This window comes from Hippoglossus hippoglossus, chromosome 8, assembly GCF_009819705.1.
Source record: "Hippoglossus hippoglossus isolate fHipHip1 chromosome 8, fHipHip1.pri, whole genome shotgun sequence".
Taxonomy (NCBI): Eukaryota; Metazoa; Chordata; class Actinopteri; order Pleuronectiformes; family Pleuronectidae; genus Hippoglossus; species Hippoglossus hippoglossus.
In genome coordinates, this window is record NC_047158.1 from 5,763,068 (window position 1) to 5,773,853 (window position 10,786).

A 10,786-nucleotide genomic window follows, 5' to 3' on the forward strand; every position below is an offset into this window, starting at 1 on the left:
TGACACTGAAGATTGAGTTTGTTAGCCTTTGGTAACTTCACTCATCTGCTGAGATGGACTAAATCTGATCCAAGCAGCATCGTGATCACAAGAAAACTCTCAGATGCTTCTACTTTACTCAGAGAAGACACAGTGAGAAATCTTCACAACCTCACTGTAAATCAGACTCTAATTCCTCTTTTATTCAGATCGTGTTGAGTGTCATGTATAATCGCAGGCAGTGGCTGCTCATTGTAATGTATTACTGGGACACTCTGAAAACACTTAGTAGTGTTCAAGTTGTCTACTCACTTTTCTGGCTGCATGGTTGCGAGTTCCTTTGTCTTCTCCTAACAGAGTGAACACAAATATTGATTTTCACGCAGATATTTACCAGTAAACTTCAATGTACATTCCACTCTGATGAGACATTGATTGCTTCTTCGTTCTTCTGGGATATGGGGCCGAAAACACACACATTAACACTTGCTATTCACTTACACAAAGGCAAGTTATCTGATGACAGAGAGAAAGAGCAGCGATTCATCCTTACCCACATGATGAGGCTGGATCTGACTGGCAATCCGGAGCAGCAGCTGCCTCAGGTGCGTCAGCTCGAACGTGGAGGCTGAGTGCTGGATGCAGAGGCTCAGCAGGAAAGCAGGAGTCAGCTTTGGTTCATTCCCACTGGGGTCCAACATTTCCAAAATCTCCTGTAGGACTCGTTCCTCCTGCTCCAGCTCGTAGCTTAGCAAAGCCTCTGTGCCCTCCATGTCCCTCCAGCGAGGAGGCAAAGGCTTCCTCTGGAGCCTTTTCGTGGCGATGGGGGAGCCACACGAGAAACAAGAGGATGACGCTTTTGTATCAGAGTTTGGGCAGAGTCTTGTCATCCAAGGAGGCGTCTGGAGGGATCCAGGTGAGCTGGTAGGATCCTTGAACATGAACAGGTAGTGTTTTCCCAAACCCACCAGGTCCCCGGGGTTCAGTTCCACCTCCTCTTTAAGTAGAAAACCATTCCTGGTCACAGGAGCACCGTGGAGGGGCTTCAGCATTGTCAATGTCTTTCTGTGCTCCCCAGTGGAGGTTTGGTTGTGAGAGTCCAAGCGTCTGACACAGCAGTGTTGAGGCAACACATCAGGAGCAAAGAGAAGGATGTCGACCTTTAGCCTCTCCTCATCCTCACCATTACTGTGCTCCCTGCAGCAGCCGAAGATGGTAGTCGTCCCACTCATCAGGTAGATGACAAAATCCTGCAAGAAGATTGTTTTTAATTCATATATATTTCACTTTCTTTAATTATGTTTTATGACAAATAAATCATAAAAAGTATCAGAGCACTTCCTTATTTCTTTGATATATCTTTAAGAACGAGACAATCGTGTGCAGGATTGCTCGGCCTTGGCAGGTATGAGCCTTACTGAATATCATTCAGATTTTCTCAATAATCATTTGGTCACAGAAACATTAAACAATTAGAAAATGATAAAAATCACATCACGACATCAGACAGCAGCAGGTGACATCATTAAGTGTGTTGTTTTTTCTGACCAATTCATCAACACCTTAAAATATTGTGCAAGAATGTACTGGAATGAAAGCAAGAAATTCTCACATGTAAAAAAGCTGTTTATAGCAATTGTTGGCAGTTGGCTTGAAAAATGATTTAAAACAAATCAGAGATTATTAAAATAATTGGTTAATCAAATTTGTTGACTTGTTTTCTATTGCGGATTTATCTGCCATTTAATCTTCTTTTAATTGATTATCGACCATATGTTAGTGATGGTAATTGTTATAGATATATAACATATAAAATATTTTTTTTAATGTTTTTTTTTATATTTTCCTAGAGCCCAAGTGACATTTTCCAGATACTTTTTTTTATCCAAAAACCAGAAATATTTAATATAATAAAGAAGAATGAAAAGGCACATTCAAGATGCTGTTATTCTCAAATGTAACTGTTGCTACTTGAAAAATAAATAATAATTAAATTATTCAAATAGTTGCAGGTACATTTTCTGATCACCAAATCTTTTAAAATCTCATTTAATCCTGCGTATGATGGGACTGACTTACTTGGGTAACATTTTGGAAATGAACCAGCCGCGTGCATGTGAACATCAGTGGGAGCAGGTGGTGTTAAGCACAGCCTGCACAGGCAGCATGCGGCGAGACAGGAATGGAAGGGCTTAAGAGTGAGACGTCGGTGATGTCCATGACATGAGGGTCACTGCATTAAGACTATTAGTCAGGCGATGATACTGTCAACTAAGCTGCTCAGACCCAAGCAGCCTGAGGAGCCGGTGGTAAGGAACATGCCAGCAGCCTGAATGTGAAGGTAGAGTCTCCACATTGTTTGTTATTTCTGACATGCAAAGGTGGATTAAAGAAATCTCAATGCAAGACAGCAAATATCAGTATAAAGTCCCATTTACCTCCTTGGTGTCCATTTTAATGTAAAACAACCCTATAGAACTTTTTACATACTCAGTTTTTTTAATATCATGTTCAGATGAAATAATTGACATTTATTTTTATGTTTCATAAACTAAATGATTAATCGGGAAAAAAATGAATTGATAAGAAAAAACAATAATTGATTGCATCCCCAATTGTATTATGTTGGCCCAGTCAATCTGTCATGACACATTCTCTGAAGCAAACTTTTGAAGCTCTGAATACACCTGTTTCCTGTTTTATGACCACTGATGTGCAGCAAACCTGCCTGTTCCTCTGCTTTCCCTCTGAGTTGACCTACTGTTACAAAGCAAGATTACGCCTGCTCTGCTCCTACCAGTTGTTCTGCACACTCAGCATTTACTAAACAACATTGCGAGAAAGCACTTCCTTTTCCTGGTAAATGAGTGGAGCCAAAGCCACAGCCTCACACTGGTTTTACTGAGAAAAATGAGCTGTGGAAACAAATTGCAGCTCACATCCACAGGGACGAGAGATGGAGGTGATATTTTTGTTTTTAATTGAGGCATATTTTCAAACCCTGGTATGTAGATTACAGCACAAAACCCCAGTTTAAGTGGCCTCCTCCCCCACAAACACAACCCCAACAGACTGTGTTTATACAGCGTACTCTAAGAATAGCTCCTGTTGCTTATCCACCTCTCCGTTGTGTCTTTAATCAGGGTTATCTCATTCTTTTAAACGTCCTGTGCAGGTTTCCTTCTGCCTGAATTGTGAACACTCAGTCCCTTGTTCCTCGTCCTTTCACTGGGACATGATGACAGACATCCCGTCCTGCGTGGAAGTCACTTTTCTTTCCGTTTTGGGATCCAGTTGAGCCGTGAACATGTTCACACCCTGTTGTGTCTTTCACCCCTTGTCACCCTTTAAGCTCGTGTTTGCCTCCGCCAGCCGACACACTGCCAAGACACACTCAAACGCCTTGTGTGGTCTTAAGTGACGTAATTATAACAGCTATTTGAATGAGAAGTTCTCCCCTTACACTAAGAGTTTACTCTAGGATAAACTAAGGATAAATGTGTGGTACCCTTTAATTTAATTTCATTCTTTACCACACAACTCATTCATTTTAAATATATAATATAATAATGTATATTATTTTCATTCTCAGTAAACACTGATGGTCAATTGTTTCCCCAGTTATATTGAACGCAATAAAAAAGGATTAAAAACCCTGTGCTTTTTTGAGAACTTATTTACAAAAAGGTATATATATAGAATCAAAATAGTTGTCAATTAAATATAAATATTTGTGCTAAGAATTATTATTGGAAGTATAGTGCATTTCAGGTAACTATACAGATGATTATGCAGCAGTCTTCATACATGTTGAAAATATTTTATTAGAGCCTTTACGAGCAGCCACAACAATCAGAATAAGTCTGTTCCTCTAATTTTGACGAATCTTTGTTAAATGGGCATCTTACATCTCTGTAAATTGGCAAATTAGTAATTTTTCATGAATACCCTTCCTCTCTCTCTCACCTGTCGGTGACTGTAGCCCTGCAGCAGGAGGAAGTACGGGAAGTCAAAGGGCGGATGAATGGAGTACTGGGTGGTGTTGTCGTCACTGCTCTCAGTCTCCTCCTTCTCCATACCGAGTCGCAGCACCTCCTTGTCGGCCTCGGCCTCCGGATCCTCTCTGAGGGCACTCTGTTGGGCCCGGCTGGCCTCTTTCCCCATCGCAGACAGATCCATCTCACTCAGGCTCCTCCAGATCCCGAGTCGATCCACATCATCCCCGCTGCCATCCACAAACAGAGAGGTCACTCTGGAGCGGCTCTTCTGCAGCTTACGAGCCTGAGCGTTGATGCCTGGGTTGACGAGAGGACAGCATGTTATGACCATGATGACCTCTCTGAGTGATGCCTCTTGCAAATCTGTTCTTTACATTCCACAATTTAATATGACAAATTAACAGTTGCATGTTCATATATTTTAAACTGAGGGACCTCCTCAACAGAGTTGAAGATGGAGCTGAGGAGCTGATAAGTATTAGGTGCAAAGTACTTTTAGTGCCTGATTGCCGCAATTCACACTCCTTCTGGGATTCAAAATCTGTTCTTTACATGCCACAATTAAACTTCTATTAATCAGCTTAGAAATTATAGAAAAAAGATGCTTTAAACTTGCCTGGGAATCATCACATTTAAAGTTTTCTTCAGTTTCAAAATAATCAAGTGAGTTTGTACTGCAAAAAAGAATAGCCAATATCTAATTCTGAATACTTATTGGAGTAAGTACCATTTAATCAAAATTTTAACAAGCCCACACCATTACTCACTGCATCAATGGCACTATACTTTGTGTTAATACACCCAGAAATGCAATTCTAAAATAGCAAATATGATTATTTTCCAACACAAGCCAAAAATGTGAACCATCAATATTTTGTATCGAACCAATTAATGTGTCTTTTACATTCCTGAAACACTGAGACACTCCTTTATCCTTTCTCAGTAAGATATTTTCTTTTGACAACCTATGTAGATACAGACAAAAATGCCATGTTCTCTACCTGTCGTCACAGTGTTTGGTGACTAACGTCTGAGGAGACGAGAGCAAAACAAACCAGAGGAAAAAGGCCCCAGAAGTAGACAAAATACTGAAAAAGATTTACCAACTAAATTATCTCAGAAAAGCACATTTCATAATCTGCCCTTCTGTTGCTGACTTGCAGCCAGTTAAGTGATTGTGCAGAACATTATGATGTCACGAAGAAGTTGACCCTTTTGGATAAAAAATGTCAACACCTGATCTTGGCCTTTGACGAAAATGGGACAGACGGACAATTGGAAAACCGGATGCCATAATGCCTCAGGCCACAACAGTTGTCAGCACGGACCCATAGACTTTAACATGATGACCAAAAATGACCCCAAAATCGAACATGACTCGAACACAATCGTTCAGAGCACTGGCACCAAGTCAAATGAAACACAAGCAGAGGAAAGAGAGGAAATGTGTGGGGAAAGTGAGATGTGGCCACCTCTGTCTGATACCAACAGCCACTGTGTCGGCCACTGACGTAACACAAACACTGTTCAGCTCATTTGGAGCCATTAAGCACCGTGGAATGTCCACAGAGCTCGACTTCACACCGCAGCTCTGCCGCTCTTATCAGCTGTGGAAATGGGTGTTTTCCATATTATTCAGCACACGGGTGATACACCGGGCGGAGGGCCTAGAAAACCAGTGGAGGTAAAAGGCAGCACCCCCCCACCCCTATCCACAGGGCAGTGACAGGAGAAGGAAAAGGAGGGAAACCTTTGAACACAGATACTCTTCAAATCATTTTTATCTTAATGTTTGTCTATCAATAAAAAAAATTCTCATCTACAGTGACGCTTATCAAAAAAGTGAATTTACCAAATTATCTAATGTTCCTCAGAAAAAGTAAAAACTCCAAATACCACAGCACCTTTTTTCTTAATATAATTTCAATATACAGTATATGATGTAAATACAAAGTATTAAGGTTACATGTGAGTGATTCATTTAATTAAAAAAAATATATGTAGTACGTAAAACTTGTGATTCAACAATAATAAAGTAGAAATTAAGTTTTATAAGTAAAAGTCATAAAATATAGTAAATAAATAAAAATAAAGTCTAAATTTTAGGAGAAAAAAATCAATATTACGAGAATAAATAAAATATATAATGAATACATTTTTGGCTACATGACATTTTAAAAGGGGACAATCAGGAAATCAGCCTGTTGCCTGCATTTAAATGATGAGTGTGGAGCATCTTGTAATACTTTATAATTGGTTTCACAACAAAAGAAGTGTGGACTCTTGTTACATTAGCATAAGAATCAAGACTTTTTAAAGGATTGTGTAAAAAACACACAGAAAAAGCCTGCTCTGTTGGCTGTTCTGTTGGATGCTGGTTGGAAATTAAAGATTCTTATTTTTCTCATTAATTTACAACTTCATTCCTGAAATCTCAGCATTGTAATACTTGGTTAGTAAATATCGTCAATAATCAGATTAGCATTTCACAGGTTTCTTTAAGAATATTAATCAAACTATAAATTGATATTGATCAAACCTTTTAATATTATATTTAAAAGGTTTGTAATTGAGAACATTTTATTCAAAAAAAGAGGAAGTGGAAAATGAATGTCATTTTACTTTTTGAGACATTCAAATCAAAATTTAGATTTTCTAGCGTTTCCTGGATTAAATGTGTTCATGCTGGGGATTCCCGGCAGATACTGATTGGTTGGTGTTAGTCAAACATATGTTTTAACATATAGGTAAAGCAATAATCATTTAACTCTCATGTTTAAATGTGTAATTAACAAATTATGTTGAATGTGCAACAGAGCTCTAATTTGAGTTTTGCTGTTTTCAGGCAGCTGCGATCTGGAGGATGCTCCATTGTATTAGCAGTACCAAGACAAATATTTATTGAAAGCTAGTATCAGCGGAGCAGCAGATCGGTCGACTGCAAGAGGAGAACCACAACAAACGTGCTAAAGTCAACGGGGGTGCATGCATCAGTGTGCAGGAAGTGAGCTGTGATAGAAATAATAACACAACATTGGGGGTCCACTTTTTGGCAGCTACAAGCTCAGTGGGAAGGGTTGCTTCACGGGGCCACGATGGGCCCTTTCCAATAAAACAAAGATAAGAGTGGGGACGCGCTGACCTCCTCTATCCCTCAGTGCAGCTTTTGTTTTCCTCCTGACCTCTCTCACATGCCTGCCATCTCCCCTGGTCTGGCTGGTGATAAGCTGGACAATGAGGGCTGATAGCCTGCAATAAGAGACCAGGATAAAGGCTCCCCATGCCACCACTGCAGAGACTGAGTGACTGATTACCCCGGCCAGAGAACGTCAGAGTCCGGGCTTGTAGCTACTACTACTGTAGTCACTTAAAATGATCAGATTTGTGTTTTTAAAAGATGAAACCTGGTCCTACAGTATGAAGGTGTCAGCAGACGCATGTACCTGCTGTGACTGTGTCTCTGTCCTTCAAACTTTGCTCTTCAACACTCGCTCTCAGCTGGATTTCAAAGCGCCTGGAGAAACCTTCCTTGGGTTTCCAAAGCGACTGCAGCATCAGGGGCTTCTCGTTGTCCCCGACAATACGAAAACACTCCCTCTTCCAGTGGTTATCTGCGCCCGTCTTGCCAATGACGTCGCAGAGAACATAGTCAGTGGGGTCTTCTTTTTCCAGACAGTACCTGAACAAAGTAGAAAAACTGTCAGGAGGACTATGGGAGGTAATAGAAGATAAAAGCTGTTTTAGGCCAGGACGACTCTTGTACTTTACCTCTAAGCTTTTTACTGAATTATCTCAAAAAAACTATAGGATGTATCACCATGACAATTTGTACAGACATTCAGGGTCCCCTGAAGAAATCCCTCCGAGTTTGAATAACTCATGAATCATCAATCAGTGAAAAACACTCCTGAGGTCCATGTGGCATCTCCACATTGTCAAACAGTAAAAAAAAAAAATATTATTTTCAAAATTGGGAGATTTTAATTGATTCAGTTCTCACAGGAATCTGTTTAGGTTGAACTGATTCTGGATCCCAGTGGAGTTTATCTTGCTACAGCACCATGTGAAATCTAAAATATCACTCAGATAATGATGTAACACTGAGAGCTCTCACCTGTCCAGGGCCTCCTTCACCAATTCCTTTGCACTGGACTGAGTGGTGGCCAGCACACTCTTGTAGTTGGTCCCCTGACAGATGTCACTGCCAAAGATCTTCAGGATGCCAGGGACAGACATTTGGCTGGACAGCTCAGCTGGGTCGTCTGCAGCCTGGTGATCTCCGCCGAGGCTCCCGCCGCACTGCGCCTGGTCACGGCGTCCACTGTCCCGCAGGTTGGGGCTGTAGTTAAAAACAGATGAAAGCCTGTTGTTGTGGCGGCGGATTTTACTCTTGGCCGGCTGCCGGACACCAACACTCTCTGTAGACCGCACAGTGTTGTCTGAGGTGTTGGACCTGACACAGAACAGAGAGGAGAGTGAATACTTTTATGTGGAAACCCTTAAATAAACACAATGATATACACAGCCAGCATGTGCATGCAGCATATGTGTCGGTTCTGTACATCCAGACTGATCATACTCTCAAAACTAGTCAAGTATCTTCCTGCAGACAGTGACTTAAAGCTTCAACAGTTATCTCTCATTATCAATGTTCTTGTATATGGCCTGTTATACATCAGAAAACGCCAAGCAACAGTCCAAACAGCAAACATTATCAGTTTACACCAAATAAAAGCAGCCAGTTTTAATCTGATCAATGAGGTATCATTGCCAAGTATACACAATCACTATTTCCCAGATGTAATAACTATTCATCAGGGTTGCAACTAACAATAATATTTGGATTAATCAACTACTTATTTTACCATGAATCAATTAATCATTTGACCAATAAATTGTTAAAAGACCTGAAGTTTTTCACCAGGAAAGTCCTTATTAAGATGTAATATATCTTCTGCCAGTGAGCCCTGGTCAAGATGAGCAACAATTAAGTAAAGAAGTTTCGAACATAAATACAAGCAGGAACAAATAACACAAAAAAAAACATACCAAAACAAATAGAAAATGCATTAAAACATATAGGAATAACAAAAAGGAAGCTGTTTAAAGTACTGACACAGATCTATGAAAACTGAATATAAAAGATTTTTAAACTTAGAGGGTAATGTGTCTAAGTCAAAGTTAAGATAAGATAAGATAAGAAGTCCTTTATTAGTCCCGCAATGGGGAAATTTGCAATGTTACAGCAGCAGAATACAGCACATAAGTTGCATGCAGTACTTGGGTTAACTCAATAAACTTGATAAACAGCTAATTAAAACTCCTCACTTACACAATCAGCATTACATTGATATATATTGAACCTTTGTTAGTGATATTATTTCATCACCCAGCCCTTCTATAAAACATCCAAACATCAGCCACAGCTCAAGATGATGCAGTTAAATTGTTAAGGGTTAACTAGAATATGTTCAGTTACGGAAAATGACTGAAACGATCAATCGATTAGAAATATTGTCGCTGGTTAATCGACTCCTGGTTGCAGCTTTACTTTGTAGTCAGAGCATCATCATTTTTAGACCCTCCATATGTTTTTACTTTAAAATGTTATTTCCAAGACTAAAAAGTGCATCTCTGAAATGTGGAGATTTCAAAGTAGAAAGCATCTCACAATACAGATATAATTGACCACATCTTAAAAGTATTGGCTGGATGATGTAAAAATGTCCATATAAGTAGATAAAGTTAATTATCACCATATAAGTCACATTATAATGTCACTTTCATTTTAAGACTTATTTTAAATTCTTATTTATGACAATCACCCAATAAACAGCAAAACATATTACTTTAATCTGAAGTAAATGTGGGTTATAGCTGGAGTTTGCGCAATGCATTAGCATCATATATCGATATAAATATATATTGGACCTTTCTTATCTTGCTATTGGTGAGAAATACATTGTTTTATTGCCCAGCCCTGGCAGAAACTGGAATATATTCAGTGTTGGAAATGACTGAAATGATGAATTGATGAGAATATTTGACCACATCTTACAACTACAATACACTGTGTTTTCCCGGTGTTTAACTGGTGCCAGTAGAAAGCAGATGTATGTGTTAAAACAGAGAGAAGCACTCAGACTTACTGCACAGACCCATTGCTGGGTTTCCTGCCCAGTTTGGCCAGTCGCCTCTTCGGGGAGCGGATGAGTAAACCCACAGGGAAGTTCAGGGCTTGTTTATTGACGTGGCTGCTTCTCTCCTCTGAAATCATGGTGGTTCCCAGTCTCACACAAACACTTGAACACAGCTCACATTAGCAGAATATAGCTACTGTTCGCCGTTAGCTAGCGGTGTGAAGTCATGAGAACTTCCCGGGATGGGAAGAGTCCACCTCCTGAGGAAAAACAAAATCCAGATTCACAACAAAGTGCGTAAATACTCCAACTGTGTCTCCATGTCCATACGAGAAGAGAAGATGAGGAAGGTGTTAAATGTGTTGGTGAGGTTTTGAAAGGAGCTCGTTTAACGTCACATTCCCTCACAGGTCGGTCCGGTTTAAACTCCCGCAACAGTTTTCCTGGAGGTAAAATCCAAACTGAGATTAAGGTTCGGAGGAAGAGGAGGCATGTTCTCCCACCGCGAGTTCCTTCCTGACCGAGAAAACAAACAAACAAACAAACAAACGTCCCGGTCCGTTATTTACATGTGAAGAAGTAAACCGGTGAGGTCCGTTATCTCAGGGAGCGCGAGCGGACTGAATGAAAGAACCTGCTCGCGAGCTGCTACTACAGCTGACGTCACTG

The 10,786-nt window shown here is 40.1% G+C and overlaps 1 protein-coding gene across 1 annotated transcript in view; it reads right to left on the minus strand.

The window, feature by feature from the left end:
* Positions 1-10,786, minus strand: part of LOC117766158 (ras-interacting protein 1-like) — a 30,818-nt gene extending 20,032 nt beyond the window's left edge. The window contains 7 exon segments of the mRNA XM_034592918.1: positions 292-329; positions 533-544; positions 546-1,229; positions 3,946-4,274; positions 7,421-7,656; positions 8,092-8,430; positions 10,127-10,786. Of these exon segments, the coding sequence (XP_034448809.1) occupies positions 292-329; positions 533-544; positions 546-1,229; positions 3,946-4,274; positions 7,421-7,656; positions 8,092-8,430; positions 10,127-10,254 (1,766 nt within the window). The 5' untranslated portion in view covers positions 10,255-10,786.